The following is a 20,666-nucleotide window of genomic DNA, read 5'->3' as shown; positions in this document are numbered from 1 at the left end:
AAACCAGGAAGAGACAGATATCTCAAATATCTCATTAGGTATGACTTACATGCCTCATTGAATATAACTTTGGGAAACAGGGCTGTTTGCCTTGCTGTCATTTGGATTTTTTGGTAGCTCCTTTATTCTAGAGCTACTGACAACATTGTTGTATGTCCAGAAAGGAAGAGGTTACCTGCATTTTTTTTCCAGGTGGTTTTTTTTTTTTTCAGATAGAAAATGATCCTGGCTTTATGAAACTGCTGAAGAAGAGTCACAAAAAATTCACTGTAGAAATGAGGTAATGAAAGTAATGACATTTTAAATCATGAGAAAGATTTCCAAGAAAATTACTGGAACTTGCTTCAAGAAGGAGCAGTTACACCTCAGTTCTACAGGCTTCCTCTGTGTGTGAGGACAAGGCAAGTTGGTATGAACAGCCCAGGCAGCTCTCTCAAGTGGCAGGATGGCTGGGCAGCAGAAATGTCCTCTAGATCAGCTGTTCCCAGTCACAGTCCAGATTCTTGGCGCAAACCTGCCTTCATTATTTAGTCTGCATTAACACTTTGCCCAAAAACATTCATGCAAGAGCTGCTGAGTCATGAGCTCACCCATTCTCTGCTGTTCCTCCTACAAACGTGGCTCCTGTCAGTAGGGAAGAAGGTGTGGATAGTGGGGTGTGATAATCTTTGTGTGTGACCAGCCCTACCTGGAATGAAACACGTCAGCTACTTCCCTTCTATACATCTATGTATTGTGAAATATCCTTTTTTTTTTTTTTTTTTTTTCCAAACTTCAAAACACCGTTTCTAATGCAGCTACTGGCAATGACATAGTTGGACTCGTTGCCTTCTAACTCAGTAAATATGGTCTTGCTTGTAACAGGCCATAGGCTTCCTTTTAAGTAAACACCACGGGTCTCCAGATCTGTCCAGGCTTTGTATGGACTTGTCTTGACCAGCCCGGAGAACTGTCTGTAGCTTGTAACAGCACTGTCTAATGACTTCATTCCCCATTCCCACGGATCATGCTACTCCACTTGGTAATGTTCAACCCCTCTGTGGCTTGCTGCCCTACAGAATTTTTGGCTGAGCACACAGCCCATACAATGCACTGAGTTCCCTATACCGCTTAAGAAGCATTTTTTGAGGCTGCCTAGCTTTTTGCTACCAGCATGCCTTAATTCCCCATACTTGGCTCCTCAGATCATGAGCTCATTAAACAGAACGATAACTTCTTTCACCGAGATACTGCATGGCACTCCTTACAGAGTGTAGCAGCAAGTGGGATCCATCTTTCTAAGAGACAGAAAGCAGTTCACTATGTTTTTCCTTCATTAATCAGTGGGGAACTAGGACTCTTTATTCATGGTCTCCAACTTCTTCAGTTAAGTAATTAATGCATATGTTTATGACTAGTTTTACTTTCTCATTACAGAAAGTAGAGCTGGAAAGGAACTGTTGGATCAGCTGATGTATCAATCAGCTCTGCTGCAAGATTGACCTTTATTTAATAAGTTATTTTAATCAGCTTTAAACTTTTAGTTTTGATGCCTCATTTGCCTTCCCTTAAGAGTATCATCATTTAGCGCATTGCTAAAGTAGTTCCCTGATAAAACACTTTTATTAGGGTTTAGTCTTGGAATATATACTTTAATAATAATTCCACCACATTTACCTTTTCTAATTCACCTTTCATGGCTGAACCACAATATACCTTATCAACAAGGTTAGTCTCATTCCTCCCCATTTAAAAGACAGAGAAATGGAGAAATTAAATGTTAGATCCAAGCTCATTAAGAGAACCGGGAATCAAACTCAGCTATTCAGAACACCTCTCCAGGGCTTTTGCCTTACTGCCACTCAATACCAGTAGAAAAATCTAAGCACCTTCTCACATGCATATGCATGTGCTTCTCACATGCTTGTAAACATGAAAGTAGACATTTTCAAAAGGGTGATCTGGAAGTGCCTTCTAAGCCTGTATCAAAGAACCTCGACTTCTGGTCTCACTTCTCAGTTTCTTCCCTTCAGTTTCTACTAAAATGTCCAAAATACTTTGATCTTCTGCCTGCCTTAGTTTGAGGATGTTCTCTCCTCAAGTTGGAGGTGCTCAGGCTTCCAGCCTTCTCTTAACAGCATGCTGTAGACGGCTGTGGAGGGGGGAGCCCAAAAATCCAGTGGCTGGAGCTGTTGGATAAAAGTTCATACCTTGGGCATAGATCCTACAGCAGTGCTATGAGAATCTTCATCCTGGAGAGATTCAGTTTCCTCTGACACCAAACACAACAAAATCTCCATGTTTATCTTTGTGTTTTCTCTCTTAAAAATATTATTTATATAGTTGAAATCATAGGCAAATGGTTGCCATGATCTAAAGAAGGAAATTTTGGGGAAAAAATTTTATAAAAACATCTGCTATTTTGGCTTCTAGTTGCAGGTTTCTAGATTAAATGTGTCTTGTACTACCTGCCTACTGTTCTTGTACTCAGAGCTTCTTGTAGCTCATTGTGGAGGTGATACCTGAAGGAAAATAGGTTGCAATTAAACAAAGAAATAAACAACTGGAGCTAATTGCAGTGATGCTATGATAGATGAAGGACTTGTCAGTTGAAACTGAAAGAGAACATGTGAGCTTTTCACAGCTGTGACAAGCTGTTCTTGGCTGACATGGCAGAGAATCATGTTTAGAAGCTAGAAATGAAGCCCGGGAATTCCCAGCCTGGAACCTATGGCTGTAGGCTTCAAAGAAGAGCCTGATTTTGCTTTTGAAAAGCAGGGTACTTAAATACTTCTCCCCTGAGGCAAGAACATAAACCTTTTGACCCAGTTCCACTTTCCTCTGGCCAGCTGCAGCCTGGCAAGTGCATGTGGTGGGCTGTCTATAGCAATCCATCACAGAACACTCCCCAGTGAGTTTCTTCCACATTTCCCTTCTCAAATGGAAATTCAAGTGGCCAAGCTGGTTCTGAGTTCAAAGTCACCGTAAGTGATTTGAACATGGAGCCACACACCGAGGCAGCAGGAGGTTGAAGTGGGTGACTCTTGAACCCTTCAGAAAGGAAGGATCGGAGGAGAGTAGCAGACATGAAGAGCAATACCAGTCTGAAAAAGGGGAGACAGTAACAAATCCTGCGTTTTATTTTTGAAAGTATTTTTAGTTTTGAAAAGTACATGCTCACTGACATGAAAAGGTGCTTTTTGTGTTTCAGGAGGAGTCAGAGAGTACACAACTTTACAAAAAAGCGACTATATAAATTTATTGGTTAGAGAACATGGATATACATGGTGTTCTGACAGGATTTGTACTCTATTACTACTGGGGCTATATGTGAAAACTTAAATCAGGTACCAATATTCATGTTTATTTACCTAGCTTTGAACATCTTAGCCTGAATGTTTGTGAGCGTATGCCAGGAGAATGACATGCTGATAAGCAGGGCTTTGCAATTTTGCAGCGGTTTTGCACGTGTTGTGGTCTGAGCTATTCTTTTGAAGAATGACAGCTGATGCACACTCTGTCATGTAGTTCTTTGATGGGACAAGAGTGCTGCTGCCCCCCTGTCACTCAGCTTCAGATACTAGGGCTTTTGCAGATGGTTTTCTGTTGCAGCAGCAACCACGTGGGTAGACTGTTCTTGTTTACAGAAGATGTTTCTCTAGCCAAAGATGCACAAATCTCTGTGCAAGACTATTTTTTTTCTTTTACAGAAAACTGCTTTGTCACCAAGAAGCAACTTTACCTTAGCTTCTATCTTTAAATGTGTTTATTCTGCAGTGACTGCAGCTCAGGCAGATGTATGGAGCCAGCCTTCAACAACCTGGATCAGGCCCTGACAATACTGCTATGGAGAATAATGAGGGTGTAAATGTCAACCAACTGTCAAGTCCCGGGTTGGGCAGCTTTCTGCAACATCATTGTTGGGAGCAATGTGGTATAGTTTGAGTCCACGTGAGCTGCAATCACTGCAAGGTAGATGAATCCTTCAAATCTCCTGTCTAGCTCCCAGCTCCTTTTATCTGTTTTGGCCCTGGGCTTGTAACTCCAGGAAATCTTTTGTGCAAATTGCTTATCTGTGACCATATGGGCCCCAACAATGAGTCAATTGTTAAACATAAACACCTTGTGAAGCTGTTCTACCCATCAGAAAACCCACAGCTGTCCACAAAGTGCATCACCCACCTGCTCTGACTGCTAAGGATAGTTTCTTCTAAACTTGTATTTTTCACTCATAATGCAGACAATATTACCACTTTCTACCATAAAAGTAATTGCCTTGCACTCTCAATTTCTTTTGGAAACTTCTCGTTTGGTCTCTTCACGCTTTGGCCAGAACTTTAATTCTATGTCATTAAGACATTACAGTTAAAAATGTTAAATTATGTCATTACACAGCACATCCAGGTTTATGTGTGATGTTGATGGCTCACTCAAAATGGCATTGATGAAGCTTAAAGCTAAGATGGATTCTAACTATTTGTTATCACCCTGCACGCCATTAGTTTAATAACATACAGGCCTTCAAAAGTCATTACCATTAGTTCCTATAAATTAAAGAAAACCATGTAATACTGTTCTCTCCCCTCCTTTTGCTAGTGGCATAAACATAATAGGAAAGTCTTTGTAAAATACCTTTTTTCTTCAAAAGATGATTTTTTAAATGAGAAAGGGACAGATTGTTGTGTAAAATTTGCATGATTAGGAAACTGCATTAAATAGATTATGACCTGAAGAAAGTCTGCTAAATTTGAATTATATTTCTCAGATGTGAAACCTGCATGGTAGTTTACTCTTACACCTAAGCAAATAAGAAATGAGTAAGCACTATTTTTATCATGTAGTGAAAAAAGGAAACTTTCTTTTATGGCAAAAATACATCCATCTTCTGCCACGAATAATTTTAACAGTCAAATTCCTTACTTACAAGCATTCATTAACCTATGGAAAAATACAGAACTGTAATCATCAAAAGCACAGAGCAGGTGGACACTTCAGCATAGTAAGTCTACAGAGAAGTACAGCTTGCTCTTTTTCTGTCATCTTCTCACCTTTTTACCGTCTTGTTGCTGCTTATACTTTTAACTGTTTCCTTTCACCAATGCTCAGAAACAGCTGTGCCGGGTACTCGCACAGCCACCGCAGGCTCTCATTAATGAGCCTGTGGGAGCTGATCTGCAATGAAGCCTCCAGACAGAACTATTACCTGATTAAGAAAACATCTGCCCAGCTGATCATTGGCTAGTCATTTCTTGTTCTTGAAGGATTTTCCACATACATGAACTCTGTTGTGACTCTTATACTTAATTTATTGTTTCTTCCCCTCCGCTGAGCTACCACAGAATGATATCTACGTGCATGGGACTAATGCCCTTGCAGCAGAGGAAGAGCTGCCAGGGCAAGTGGAGGTTCCTCTCAGGTACAGTGTTGGTTGCTCCCCAGGCAGACTCTTCCAAAAAGCAATGATGGAGCCATGACTGTCCCTTAAAGGAACACCTTAGCCATCCCAGGACATCCCTTGGCCATCCCAGGCCTGTGACCAAAGGGCATCCCCACCACCAAGGGGAAGGAGTCCCTGAGGTTCCACCCAACAGACAGCCCTGACAATCCAGCCACATTTTTTTGCCCCTTGGAAGACAGCAGCAGCACAGGCACTCCTCCTTGAGAAAGGGATGCTCCTCATCCATACCTGCCAATCTAGTAGCAGGAGCCAGCACAAGCCTGGAGACAGATCTCACATAGATGAGGAGGGGGAAGAAGTGATGGGGGGTGTTTAATCTTCATGGTTACTGGTTATGAGGGCTTTGACTTCACATTGTAAGAGTAGCTTGGGAGGCTGAGGATGGTATTGCTTATATCCTTAGTCTTATTTTCTTGTCTATACGAGAGGCATGCTAATGATATTTGCATATTTCAGTATTTTCCCATCCTGACCATTTCCCAAAGGCGCATGGATACCCTTCATGTGGACTAATGCTGCAGTATCTCTTAACCTGAAAGGGGATAAGGGGATGTAGTTTATGGGGTAAGTGTCAAAGCTCTCATGCATGTGCAGTGTGTGCCAGGGGTGCAGACTGGAGGTTGTTTGGTGCCAGCTCAAGGACAAGCATTGGCCCTAACATTCTACCAGCTTCTTCATCATTATGGTGTAAGTAATCAACACCTCCTCTAACCACAGACCACTGCCCCAAACTGATCACCTGAGCATGCAGCCAGTGACCACCAGGATTACAAAACTTGCCTCATAATTCTGGCCACATGAACCCAAAATCTTCCTCCTAAACATCGTTAAATAACTTCCAACTGCAAAAATACGTGAACACTACCTACACATTCCAGTGCATATTTCAGAGTGCAAACTTTTTGGCAGGAACCTCTCCTTGCTTTGCAGGGACCATGCTCCAGAGCCCTGCTCCATCAGCACGGTGTTGGGGATGGCAAACTGCAGCCTGGCCAGTAGAGATCGGAGACCACAGGAGGGAATTAAGTGCTCCTGCCTTGTTGCTTACTAGGTTGCAAGCAGGCTTTTCTAGTGTCCAAAAGGCCAGAAGAAGGACTGATCTCTGGCCAGCAAAGGGGAGAGCTGGTGCTCTGCTGGCACTGGTACCTGCCATGTCCCCATGCCACCCCTGCCACCGCTGTATTCTCCTGGGACTCCTCTGGGGCTACAGCTGTGCCTGGCAGCAACACATGTAGGTGCAGAAAAGCCAGGGAGCTGCAGGGGAATTTAGACTTGCCCTGTCATTCCTTAGCAGAAGCTTTTTGGGACAAGAGGGGAGAGGATGTCTTTTTTAGAAGGCAAGTTGCCGTTTTCTCTTTTCATTTGAAAGATAAGTTTAAAAAGTGGTGAACATCAGGCTTGACTGGGCAGGGGAAAGTGGGGTGGGTCCCTTTTTGTTGAGTTCTGATTTGCTTTGTAGCTAGTGGTATGGTATGTTTCTGTGTTTAATCAAGGAAAATTAGCTGTTGAATGATTTTGTCTGACATGCTGAGGACCAAATGTTCTGGCAGGAGCTTGTGCCAGCGATGTGAGAGGTGATGAGTCTCCAGAAGCTGTTTTTTGCTCATAAGGTGCCAAAACAGATGAGGTTTTTTGATACAAGTAGTTGTCGGGTTCATGAGCTTTGTATGGTATAGACAAATCAGACACGGTGCTGATGCCAAAAACACTTGTGGCATAGCTGTGAATGCCCTTCTGGTAAGTATTTTAAGTTTCAAATGCAGATGAGTATTATCCTTACAGAAAAGGGCTACAGGGACAGTTCTTGAAACCGATGGCCTCAGTTTACCTGCAGAACAGATGTACACATGCAATTGCAAGCAACACACACTTTCTTTAACCCACAACATTAGCAGGCTCTAACAAGGTCTGGAATTGTGTGTGAAGTTCAATCTTCAAGTCCATTTATCTTTGGGCTGAGTGTGCTGACTGTCTGCGATTCAGCAAGCTGGGGCCACTGTACTGGTGCTTTCAGATATACGGATAATGGTTCTTCTGGAGCAGGACTGAGGCCAGCTATTTTTGTACAACACAGGCTGCCAAACAGCTTTTGATTTCCAATCCAGTGGTGAAGGGCTCCTAATATCTTTGCTATTATTAGAAGCAGCCTACAAAATTGCATAGGTGGTGGATGTGCTGAATGCAGAATCCTGCACTAGAGGACACTCGGTGAAACTAGTAGGGGATCACTTTGAAACAGATAAAATAAAGTACTTCTTTAGCAGTCAGTAGTGAGCCTCAGGAACTTGCTGCCACACAGCACTGCAGAAGCCAACAGTTATCAGCAGCTTCAGAAAGGATTAGACAGATCCAGGGACAACAGGCCCATTACAAAGACAAGGCAATGTGCCCTCTGTGGTATCTGTCACGTCAGATACACAGCTGTGGGTGCTGGGGGAGCAAAAGGGGAAGGGGCCCCAGAAATCAGCCAGGCTTGCACACACTCACCCAACAGCATCTCCCCTCTCGCAACTGCATGACCAACTGCTGGCCTGAGCCAGTTTCATGTTCTAAATCTAGAAATGTGTTTCATCCCCAACTCACTGCATGAATATTCAGTTACTACAGCATCCTAGATTCCCATGAGCTGACTAATGAGCTCAAAGCAACACAATCAAACGAGAACTAGGATTCCTCTTCACTGCTGGCTCTGATCCTTAGTCCACTGGTGCTTGGCTGTATAGGCAGCCCCGTTACATAGCTCACAGCCCATCTCCCAAGCCAACACTCCCCCCCCTTACTGTGTACTGTGCTAACACAAATGCCGCATTACAGCCATTCACATTATAATGCAAAATCCTAAAGGAACCAAATGAACAAATTTTGCATGGGGTACAGAAAAAGATGGAAATTGTGAAACTTAAATGCTAATGAAATAATGTACAAGTGAGTAACACAAAACCAATACCATCTACAGCTCTAAATACTATTAAGAAAGTCATGCATAGTACAGCAATTACGGCAATTTCGAGCATTCTTAGACTTTGGAGGCTGAAAAACAAAACTTCCTCTGCCCCTTGCACTTCTTCTTTCCCAGCAACTTAGGAAGCAAGCCAGCATGCCAACTTTGAAGTATAAAATAAAATGAAACCAATAATTGATTTTAAGCAAATGCCCCCTAGGCCACCCAATAATAGTGTTTCTAAAAGCAGTCCTACCTTTGTTTTCCAACTTGAGCTCCTCTGCTAGCAAGCTGTCTTGTCTGTTGCCAAGCACAAATGCCAGAAATGAGAGGATCAGGGCATCCAAGATTCCAATAATCGCCAGGATATATGCCCAGCGGACTGAACAAGCCCCCAGCGTGTACTTGTCTGTCTTTTCACCACACATCCGTTTTACCTCATCTGAATCCCAGCCATCAGGAAAAATCATACAACCCAGGACGAGACAGGCAGCTTGGAGAAAAAAGAAAAGGAGAACAATGGGATAATGAGACCAAACTTTCGTTTTGATGAGAACCTACAGAGTTATCATTAAAGCAACACACTTTTTCATTCTGAGCTTCAAAGCTAGGTTACTTAAAAACAAGTCACAGGATTATATGCTGTGATTAAGTATGTAATATAAAAACCTAAGATCCAACATCAATTGAGCACCTTGCTTAAAACCCCAGTCCTGAATCCCCAGCCAGCTTCTGTACTAGTGCAATCACATTTTCCTAGTGAGACTGATTTCTTCACTGTAGTAAGAAACACTCACACAAAACAAAAGGGGAAAACAATTAATAACCTGGATATTCAGAGGAAACACTGGTTACTAACAAACCAGAGGAAAATAGAGGAAAAAAACTACTTTTCATTTCTGGTAAACAAAGTAACACAGATAGGTAACAAACGTAGGTAATAGCGTGAGGGTTTGGTTGGGTTTTTTTTGTCAGTTGGCAGTACTCCTTTAACTGAAATACATTTTATGCATCAACGGGTTTGTACTCCTCAAAAACACAAGTAATGACATTGTTCTGCAAAGAAAAATAAGCTGTCAACATTGCTGTCAACTGCTGATCTGGTTTACCTGAGGAATCACCACATGACATCTCAAACATGAAAAAGCACTGATCTTTTTAACACCAAGAGAAATGAAAAGCCTCTACCTGCATGGAGAGCCAGCCGACATCAACCATCAGCTGCTCTGGGTAGGGGCAGCCGTACCATGGCGGGGACAGAGGCAGAGGGTGAACGTTCAGGTGCTCATCCATCAGCCTGTGTGACTGCTAAAAGGCTGAGCTTAATTTTTAAGTAGCAGAAATTTGGTTTTGCACTTGGTTCCCAGGGAAAATGCCCTGCTGTGGGACAGCAGGTAGTGTCACGGGCCAATGTGGTTCTTGTGGAGCAAGCAAGATGGTGTGACAAGGTTTTTTTTTCCAAAAGTAACGTGCTCCATCACCCGGAGCAGAGTCAATCTTGCCCACTGGTCAGCAGTTGCTGTGATGTCCCCTGCCTGGATGTGGTGCCAGTGTGAGGGCTGAGCACGCACGGCTACTTGTGCCTGGCTACTCACATCTTGGGTGGGACATGTGTGCTCTTGGGCAAGAAGACCCCAAGCGTGGCCCCTGCTGGGTTCTGGGGCATGGTCATAGTCCTTGCCCCAGCATCTTACCAGCCGGGGTTTGGCCACAGCCTTGGGCTAGCCCATGACTTGCTGTTCAGACACGTCCTGTGGTCTGTGGGGAGCAGCCCTCTCTTCCTACTGGACTGTGTGCCTTGCAGTGGAGGGCACCATGACAGGGATGCAGCACCAGGGCTTCTGTCCCTGAGAGGATATGATGTGTCCTGAGGTGGTGATAGATTATTACAGAAACACACCCAAAAAAGCAAACCCATGCACTGAATGAATCTTCACTGACTTGGTCCCCACTGAGTCTCTACCTGAGAAAATCCACGGGCTGAGAAAACATGCCAATATGGCAATCTCATAGGACTGGACCAGATGTACTTCTGCACAGGACCTGGCTTCCCACTGCCTGCAGGGACTGTCACCAGGCACAGCTGAAGGAGCACAGAAAAGCACAACTTGTACCTTGTCATTTGCTTTTGGACAATGTCTTTCCCTGGGAAACCCCCATGTGGGTTGGCCCTCCTGTGAGGGGGGTGAGGGACCAGGTGGTCTCCAGAGGTCCCATCCGACCTGAACTGGTTTTCAGCAGGGAGGTGGCATGTTGGTAACAGGGGACCGAGCAGTTGGGTACCCATGGCACATTTCCTATCAGAGCAATGAGAACAGTGCACAGACACACTTCAGTGCAGCCCTTGGTCATGCTGACGGACTCGTTGCCTTCACTGAAGCAAACAATGTGAGTGCAGCACTAGCCAGGGAAATGGCAGAGGGTTGGCTTCAGTAGGGGAGGACAGGACATAAAAATTAAGTAGAACATGAACATTCTAAAAATAAACCAAGAAAATTCTAAAAATAAAGATGATGTTGAATGAGTTCATTGCTCAGGTTTTATTGCATTTAGGAGAATTAGAAAATCCATATGCTCTCAGTAACTGTCTGTACCGCCTTTTCTAACTTGGAACCAAGTGTATTTCCAGCATTAGCTCTTCTTAGTATAGCTGATGAGATACGACGGATCCTAAACCATCTTTTATAAGTTTTAATGTTATATTGGTGCATTGTGCTCTAAATTGCAGGTATATGTGCTAATTGAAAAGAATACATTGTGTGGCTTTTGGGCTTTTAAGCAGTTGTTGAGCCAGACCTCTGTTTGGAAACCACAGTTTATACACCGAGTAGCCTGTGCAACCAACAGCTGCCATCGCTGTGGGAATTGCAACAAGCTCTTGTCTTTTCTGGACAACCATAAGCACTGTAATTTTACATATCTCTAATGCCCACAAAACAAAACCACACCTGCACTGAATCAATATGATGAAATCCTGGAAGAAAGATGTGAAAACAGCTCAGGAATGGCAGTTTCTTTCCGACAGCTACACAATTGCTGTAGACAAAGCCTTGAAAGCAGGTCTGCAGAAAGCACCTGATGTAGAACAAAAGCTGCACCTGAGGCATTCGACAAATTCTTCCTAAGCAGTTCATTTTTGTGAAAATATAACAGCTTATAACACTTTCAAGGACAATAAGGCTTAGAAATAAGGACAATTAGATAAGGTCTGATTTACTCAGAACATGCAGGTTTGGCAAATTGTAAGTTGCCTACTGCCTGCCTTAACTCATTTACACAATTTCACCAGATCTTCCAAAGATCTTAGAGACCAACTGTACAATAATTTGCTTTCTTGAGCTCACTACACACACTTACAGAAAGAGTATTTCTCACAGTCAACACATAAGCATTGCCCTCACACTTGTGAGGGACTCCACTGAAACGGTGCAGCAAATCTGCGTATGTCTGGTGGTCATGAAAATGTCCACGTTTACCTAGGTAACCGGTGACAAAAGTTAGATTTACTATATAACAGCAACTACCAAAGCCAGTTTACTTTTATTAATTGTCCTCAAAATGAGAGGAAGCTTAACGATCAGTTAATGAACAATAGATGTGGAATTTTTCTGCTAATTGTGCAAGAATAATTAGCAAATACCAATGTCTCTGTGTTTTTTTTATTACATAGCACAGCAGACATATGTTCTTAGTATTTCCTAAACATAATTTCACTTTGTTCTTTCCTACCTAGTTAACTAAAAATATAAGTCCTTATTTCAGGAACTCAGTGTACAGCTTTCCAGCTGTATTCCTCAGATTTCCAATCAACTCATCTTTCCTGAATTCTGTTCCTGCACGCTTTGATATACTTGCTTAACTTTCTGGAGTCATTCTGTTGATTGCAGTTGGACTTCTCTCGGTAATAAGACACAGAGGTAAATGGTGGCTGAACTAGATCCCTTTGCATAAAGGCAGATATCAAAGAGGGGATATAATTATTTTCTCCTTTCTCTCTACAGTTTAGATACTTTCTACTAAACGACTGCTTGGTCAACATTTTCAGATGCAGGAATCGTAACTTACCTGTAGAGGTTAACAGAAGCAGGATTAGTCAGCCCCAAGTCTTGCCTTGCTGAGGGAATATTTTGCACTAAATGCCTTTAAGAATACGGACTTGCTCAAAAATATAAAACAGGTAATGATTCATCTATCAGCTACCAGACCAAAAAGACAGGTATAAAAACCACCTACAGATCTACTTTGTATTGCTAGAAATTTTTACCTTTTAATCCTTCTGAAAAGGATTAGATTTTTCTCTAGAAGGAAATTACTTCCAGTTTTATACAAATTTGAAAAATGGAAACCATTTTATGCAATTTCAGTGAAACTGCTAAGAGATGATTTTATAACACAGACATGGGTCCCATATCTTTTTCTGAACTTCCACTGTCCCTAATGGCAACGTGACTGAAATGGAAATGTAACAAAGGCTACCACTGTTTTACTACTACTATCCAATATATATATTCTAATAAACTGAGAAACTTTTGCATTTGGAAAGCTCACCTATTGAATGAAAAGCCTTAAATCATCAGTTCCTACAGTCTTTTTGATTCAAGTGAGGAAAAAGTTAAATCTATATTGGTCGAAGGCAGTCTTCTGTGTGTGAGCTGAATGCATTGGATTAACGCCATCTCGCTGAGCCTGCAGACAGCCCAGCCTAGGACCTCTGCAGCTAATCAAGAGCTTTCATGAGAAGCAGCAGGAGGAAATTGATAAATGACTGATTAGTGTCACTGACACCATTCAGAACTATTCGGGCAACTGTAAAACTTACAAGAATCATATCCATATTGTTTTCCCTTTGGTTGCTTAGGAAAGCTCCTGGCAGGGCTAGGGCTTTTGTAACGATGGCCCTGGGCATCCTCCAGTCCTGCCTCTAATTTTCTTACAATACATGGGGTAATAAATTGTTTCTCCTGCATACTGGGAGTCTGGTGAAGCTTTTCAAGCTTTTAAAAAAATGATTAATAAATAGTAGTTAAACATGCCTGATACATATTACTTCACTTCTTTTTTATCATATGAACAGCTAACAGAAACTGTCACATGGTTTTCCTTTAGGGCTCTGAGTGACAAGACAAATTATTCATACTAAGAGTGGGAGTCCAGGATTTTACCTCCTCGGACAAAAGGATGCAGATACAACACTTTTAGAAACTGGAAACAGGCACTGAATTGTTGCTGGCAGTGACAGACTTGTGACTCTGACCAAGCTAATATTATCACAGCCTGTGCTCTGTGCATGAGCTCAAATGGTAATTAGCAAGCAAGTAGTTCATGATCCTATGGTTGTGCCAAATATGGTGACAGATTAATATTATATCATTGCATGGAATGAGGTTCTATTTATAAAAAGGCTGACTGTTATACAGGAAACCAGTGCTGAGAAATTCCTGCTGGCAAGACTCCTCTCTCATCTTCATTCTTTTCCTGAAAACACACCCAATTTGCTTGAATGTAGAGCATGACGATGGCAAGTTTCCTGACAAAAGAGTCAAAAAAACTGTATGGGAATTGTACTGACCAGCCATTTTCTTTCCACACCCACACGTGCAAGAGCCTCCAAATTTCCACAGTTCCAAAACCTGAAAGATTCTTTGCTTTCAGGTTTTTTTCTAAATGATATTTACAAAGCCAGTGACCCATTAAACTCCAATAAATTGAACAGAGATTTTGCCAGCCATGTTGGTGGGGTGAACTTCTAGGACAGAGTGAAACGAAAGGTGAGTCTGGCAGGGGACATTCATCAGGACTACAGTCTTGTACCTGGGAAAGAAAGAATGAGGGGAGGTGGCTGAAGACACGGGGTCAAATACAGTCCTGAGTGAACACAGAGGCTGCACATCCATGCAGCTGAGACTGATCTGAGTGATGTGGACTGTGCTTATGAGTGGGATAATAATGCTCTGTGTTTACATTTATGTTCTGGCTTGGAGCAAATGTGCAGTTTTGAAGCAAATGCACTGATTCTCTCCATTTACTGCTTCCATTCACAGAAACAGTTCTCGTGCATATAAAACAGATCAGAAGTTCCTTTCCAAAAGTTCTTCGGTGCTGGATGAGGATCTTAACATTCTGACTCAATGTGTGGGCTTCATCACCACAAAACCTGTGCCTAGTCTCCTAGGCTCTTGAACCATGCAGAGCTTCCTTAACACCTGAAATGGTTCTTGTGAAATACAAAGAGGCAAATGCCATATGACTGACCTTTTGATGCCAAATCTGGTAAGAATATATATATCTACACACATGTATCAAGAGATATGTGTATTTCCCACACTGATTTTAAGAGAAAGAAAAAAAGACCAAATATTCAGTGACTGGACGGCAAAGAGAAAGAAAATAATTCTGTGAAAAGTGGTAGTGAGGTAGGTGCTACAATAAGGGAGAGATGACTCGCCATAACCTGGCTGAGCTGACAGATACCTGAAAGATTTTTATGCCTGCTAGTTATGCTTAGACAGCAAAATGGAAGTGTTTTATCAGCTGCTGCAAGGTGTGAAGCTGGATAACAGAAATATGGTTGACCAATAGCCACTCCCAAAGACAAGCACTAAAGAGCATGAATTGTTCAGAAAGATGGAAACAACTGGGAAAGTGAAGTTATATGTGAGGAATGTGTTAAGCTGTAAATATGTAGAAAAGAATCACCAAGACAGTGCAAGGTACTTCAGTTAAGATCGCTTGGGGGAAGAACTGTAAGAGAAATTTTACTGCACTAAGGGGACCTGTTTTAGACCTCAAGTGTTGGATTTACGTATGGGTAGAGATTTCTTTGATATGACAGAGACAGAGATTCCATGAGGGGTTGTATCATCATGGGAGCATTTAACTTCCAAGTGTTAATCATTAGCCACGGTAATTAAACTTTGAGATTAATGCAGTTCTATGAATAAATTAGTACAACAACTATCTTAAGCATAAAGATAATGTAAGAGTATCATAGATTTTTATGAGTGTGTGGCAGGTGACTCACAACGTGCATCCCTATGACTCCTTGCAAAAGACCACAACTTCTGCTGTTCCAACCATGGTTATATGCCATAGGTATTTATAGTGCCTTGTCCAGAAAAAATTTGGAAACCAGGGACTATTAATGGATGCAGGCCTAATCACTGTGTGGGCAAAAAATGTCTAGAAATGTCATGACAATGAATTGCTAACAGCTATAGCAGAGGTAGATGACTAACTGATGAAAAATGGGTAAACTGAAATTGTATATGACAAGAGATAAAAATACTTCTTCACAATGAAGCAGGTATGGGAGGTTGTATAGCTAGACCCCCACAGGAAAGTATGTGTCAAAAGTTACCTTTACACTGTATCGCCTCCTGTGATGTCCACTGGCCCTGGGATCTAAGAACTTTTTTTCTTCTGATTTTTCTGTTTGAAATGTCTAAAATAACATGGAAACTGTGTCACAGCCCACCAGAGTTTTTCCTAACATGTCTTTGTATCACGGAATGTGTGTTACGAGCTCTGTGTGTCAGCTGAAGGTCCGTGCCCAGAGATCACGGATATGACAAAGGTGCTTGCGAATGCATGTGCTCAGAGGGAGACTACCTGGGAGTCAACTGACATGAAGCCAGGTTGTTTGATGATGTGGGGATATCCAAAAGCCACTTTCCTCATATGCTAGAGTCTCCTGAAAAAGAAATGTATAAGTAATGCGTGAACTCCTTGTTTATATTGCATCTTTGGTTTTTGCCAGATCACAGCCATCGAATGTAATTTTGGCTTGGCTTTGCTTGGTAACAACACTTACCGTTGGAAGTGTTTGTTTTGAATGCTGTCACAGAGTGTTACAGCTTTCTAATGTAATGTTAACTTCTCTTTGTAGAACCTGGTCTTTAGCCAAGCGTTATCAAACCATAGCATACTGAAATGTACTGGATTTAGCTAATGAATAAACTCAATATAAACACAGCATCAGCTGCAGCAGACAGGCTGGAGAATAGGTGCTCTTTGTTATGAATGGCGTAGGCTAGACATTGCTTGAGATTTATACAGCTGATGTTTCATCACAAGTTACTGATCCGAGCAGTGAAGCTATTTTAAATACGGTTTTGGTAAAGAGAAGCAAGACCTGAAAATAATCTTACCATTGGTGGCCATGAGTCAATTCAGTTTAAATAAAATGAACAGGAATAAAAATGGTGCTGAAACTGGGTTTTAAAAAATGCATATTTCAGAGGGACAAACTTTGATAATCTAAAGAAACTAGTCAACTACACTGAAGAGGTCCATACTTAATTGTGGGGAATGCCTTGAATTTCTTTCAAAGATACACATTTTCTGAAGTAGCTTGACAAAGATGAATAAAATTCCAGGGGTACTTTCAGCTTTGTCTGAATAAGTAGCAAATTCTGTTCACTTCTACCCTCATTACCTATCACCCCAGGAAAGATGTGCGCAAAGACCTTAGAAATGACAGGAAAAGGGACTAGTTAGCAAAGAAAGACACATTTTGGAGATTAGATAATGCAGGTCTAAAAGCTTGCCAAAACTCAATCTGTGCTAAATCTTTCAAGACAAATTGAAACAAAAAGTCAAATAACCTTCAATTAGGTTAACAAAAAAAGAAGAAGAAAAGCAGACACAGAGTGAGGCTGGGTCTAGGACCTAATTCTTTATCTCATTTTTCAGTGAGGAGGATGACAGAGAACAGGGGGACAATGCCCTGACAGCTGGGCATGAACATTTGGAAATGGGAACTCCTGCCTCCAAGCCCATAGCAAACCTGAAATGATCATCATGTGCTCAAGGTGAAGGAATGGACCCTCCAATCCCAAATACTGAAATAACCAACCCATCAAACTGCAAAGCTGGTAGGAAGGTTTTAAAAACAAATTTATTGTTGAGATACTGGCGAACAGTATGTGCTACATAATTTTTAGAAAAAAAAAAAACAAAACAAATTTGAGAATTGAAAAGTAATTGGAGCAAACACTCACCTATCCATTCTTAGACCTCAGTTCTTTGAATAATTATTGAAGGAAAGAATAATTGAAGACATGGAAAAAAATACGAAGTGGGGTGATGGTCCTGACAGCTGGGAAGCAGTGACTTTATAAAAAGCTAAGCAACACGCTATTCAGAAAGCATTAGATACTGTGTCTTATAGAAACATTTATTAACCTGGAGAATACAGAGATTAGCATGAGAATTTAAGGTGCTTGTTCATGGGGAGCTGACATTTTTTGCTTGAAGGAAAAGTCTTGAGTTGTTTTGAGCATACATTGGGCACCTCAAGGACCAGCCTGAGTATCAATCATTTAGTGTTTTCATTAGAAGCTTTGGCAAGAGTAGAGGTTTGGTAGTAAAATCCACTGACGGGAGGCACTAACAATGCAGAAGACTAGTGGGACAAATGGTAAAGAAGAGAAAACATGAAAGTATATTGATCAGCCTTTGGAGGACCTTGAGTCACTAGTAAAATGCACCCATGAAAAAGGTAAACATGAGAACTAGCAACACCAGGGAAAACTTTTTCAGCATAATGTAATCACTAGAGCCATCTGGTGCTGTTGGTTTCTAATCTTTAGAAGAGTGATGTTTGGAACAACCAGTTAATGAGAGCAAGATTATTTTAAGATGTAATGTGGTACTTTAGGAAAAGTATTGCATGATGCTGTAAGTGGCCATGATAAGGGGATTAGATTTGATGATTTAGTAGGTGGTTTCTAGGCCTATGTTCTTATGAGGGGGCTGAGAGATAAACATATTTGAAATTAATAAAGAAGGATATCTGAGGGAATAGCAGCCAAAGAACTAGGAGCTAGATAGCAATACAGAAAGCTAAGATCATAAATAGTGTTGTCTACATCAAACCAAGAAAATCTAGCAGAATAAATGAGGGTACGAGGCATAGAAGGAGGTCACTACTGGGGTCTCTCACTGTGGTCTTTACGGAAATTTGCCTTTTCTCATCTTTATTAAAGGTTTGACAGTGTGATGGCAATGAAAGAGGAGAGGCATGAAGTTATTTTCTTTTTTTTTGCCAGTCCTCATCCAAGCTATCCTGACTTCCCTGCCAAACATCAAGCAAGTACAACAGCCTGGTTTTATACTTGGGAAGTAATGTCTCCGGCTTGTTTCTGCAGCTACTGCAACTGCAAGCAATTCTAAACATGCTGGTGAGCGGGGAGTCTGGAAATGCACCAGCCGCCATTTTCAGGATAAACATGGGAGGGTTCTGCAGGCTTCCGAGGTAGAAGCAAGATGCAGAAGCAAAAGATATTCATAGAAAAAAGGGATTTCTACAACTAACTTTATAGTAGAGTCCACAATAAATATCACTGTGTAATCTTTTGCTTCTGAAAACTAGCAACTTCACAGCCAGTAAGTACTCGCTTGCAAAAAAGGAGTCAAAAACCTCTAAAACCCCATGTAATATCACCTAGAAAATAGATCTGCATGCCTTATAGTGCTGGTGCACTGTGGAATTTTATGATTACTTTGTATAAACACAAGAGAATGGACCCAAAGAGGGAGAACAGCAATTTAACTGGAAGGGCAGTCTTGGCACTGGAACAAACGGATATAAAACGTCCAGGAATACATCTAGGCTATAAAGTAGAAGGCAGTTTTGAATTGTCAGGGGAGAGGTTCTGGCACAAAATCAGTAGCTGTAGCCAGGCCGAAAAGTTTTAAGTTGTCCAAGTTCATACTGTTAAATAGTAATTAAAGATGGAGTTTGGTCATTGTATTAAAAATGTATTAGGATATGTTTCTCTGTGAGGCTAAATTCAGCTACTTCGGGCCTTTAAGATAACTGCAGGAACTTAAAAGTCTTACACCATGTTTCTTCAGACTTCAGAAACCTGAGGTCAACACTGTTGTCAGCATAGGAACTTTGCAGTAGCTGCAGAGCTGAACACGAGGACAACGCAAACAGCACCCAATTGAGCCTTAGGGAAGGCGCAACACTGAGAGGCAAACTCCAGGCTTGGGCACCATGGCCATTTTGCTGAAAAGCTTCAGATTTATTTTCCTTTGACCACAGATTTATCAAAACTCTTTATCTGAATAAACCCTGCCCTGTATTGTAGTCAGCAAAGCTTCTTGCTGACTGTTTTTCCTCCTGTGGTTACACATTGTAAACTCATGGAGTTCACAGCCAGCAAGATTTCCCTACGCAGTTCCTGAACTCCATCCACACTACTTCAACCCTTGACTGCAGGGGTTTGCCTGCATCCCACCTGGTACATGCCACGGAGCACACTAACAGCAGTAGTGCATTAGCAATGCATTAAAGAATCAGCCCCCACACGCTACGGCTTCAGAGAACATCTGGTATGATGTTCTGGTTGCGTTCACAGTTTCATTTACATGACTCCTTACAGGTATTTGACAGTCACGGTTGGAAATTATTGGAAAATGGCGTAACTCACCCATCCAGTACCTGAAATAGCATGGGTCAGTGGCCAACAACTGAGCGAGCGATTTCAAAATAGCCACCAAGAATTCAACCAACTGTTATCTGACCTCCGCTTTGCTGCCACAAAAGGAACCCAAACGATAAGTACACTTGCAAAAGGAAATGAAATAAAAAAGGTGAGAGAGGACTTTTCTTAAATTTGCTGTGCCTCTCCTACACCTTTGCGGGCAGAACGCTGACTCAGCACCCGGGTGGCAGATGGGGAGCAGTGAAATACCTGCAGTACAGACAGCTGCCAGGCAGATGCCTCTGCCTGCTCTTGGTCACTGGCCAGCTGGAGAAATCTTGCCTATGGAAGCTGATTGAGAGATTCAAGTAGTTGTTTGGCAGTGGGTGTGATAAATAGGCACTGGTAAGATTTCTCTGCTGTAAGCTGCGGCGCAGGCTTATGGTCACTCTACGTTCCCTGCCAAAGCATGGCTACAATTCTCAGAATATAATGCATCATGATATGGGAATGTGACTTAATGCTGAAACGAGAAGTAGTTTAAGATCTGCAATTTATAGGCATTTCATCCCCCGACTGCAGGCATGACATTCCCTTTGCCCTCACTCTGAGCTTTGTGTTTCCCATGTATTTAGTAGAGAAAATGAAGGTTCAGAGGGAGTGACTGAAGTCAGGAAGAAAGATGACGTGAAGGACCAGGGAACATTCTGTCATAAGCAAGGAAAAAAAGAAGTAACTGAATGCATTGTGGGAGAAAGTGGAAGGCTCTTGTTTCTCTTGTTTTTTGTAAAGCATTAATGTTTTGCTAGAGATTGCCTGCAGCTGACTAAATGCCATGCTTTCCTTGACAAACGGG

The 20,666-nt window shown here is 41.9% G+C and overlaps 1 protein-coding gene across 2 annotated transcripts in view; it reads right to left on the bottom strand.

Annotated features, from left to right (window-relative positions):
* LHFPL3 (LHFPL tetraspan subfamily member 3) overlaps positions 1–20,666 on the bottom strand; it is a 252,116-nt gene that overhangs the window by 71,258 nt on the left and 160,192 nt on the right. For both annotated transcript variants that reach the window (XM_055710952.1, XM_055710951.1), the window contains exon 2: positions 8,635–8,871. In XM_055710952.1, coding sequence (XP_055566927.1) covers positions 8,635–8,871 — 237 coding nt within the window. The remainder of the gene's footprint in view (positions 1–8,634; positions 8,872–20,666) is intronic.

This window comes from Falco cherrug, chromosome 5 (genome assembly GCF_023634085.1).
Source record: "Falco cherrug isolate bFalChe1 chromosome 5, bFalChe1.pri, whole genome shotgun sequence".
Lineage (NCBI taxonomy): Eukaryota > Metazoa > Chordata > Aves > Falconiformes > Falconidae > Falco > Falco cherrug.
Note: the sequence above shows the minus strand (reverse complement) of the source record. Positions and strands in the feature narration are given on the sequence as shown.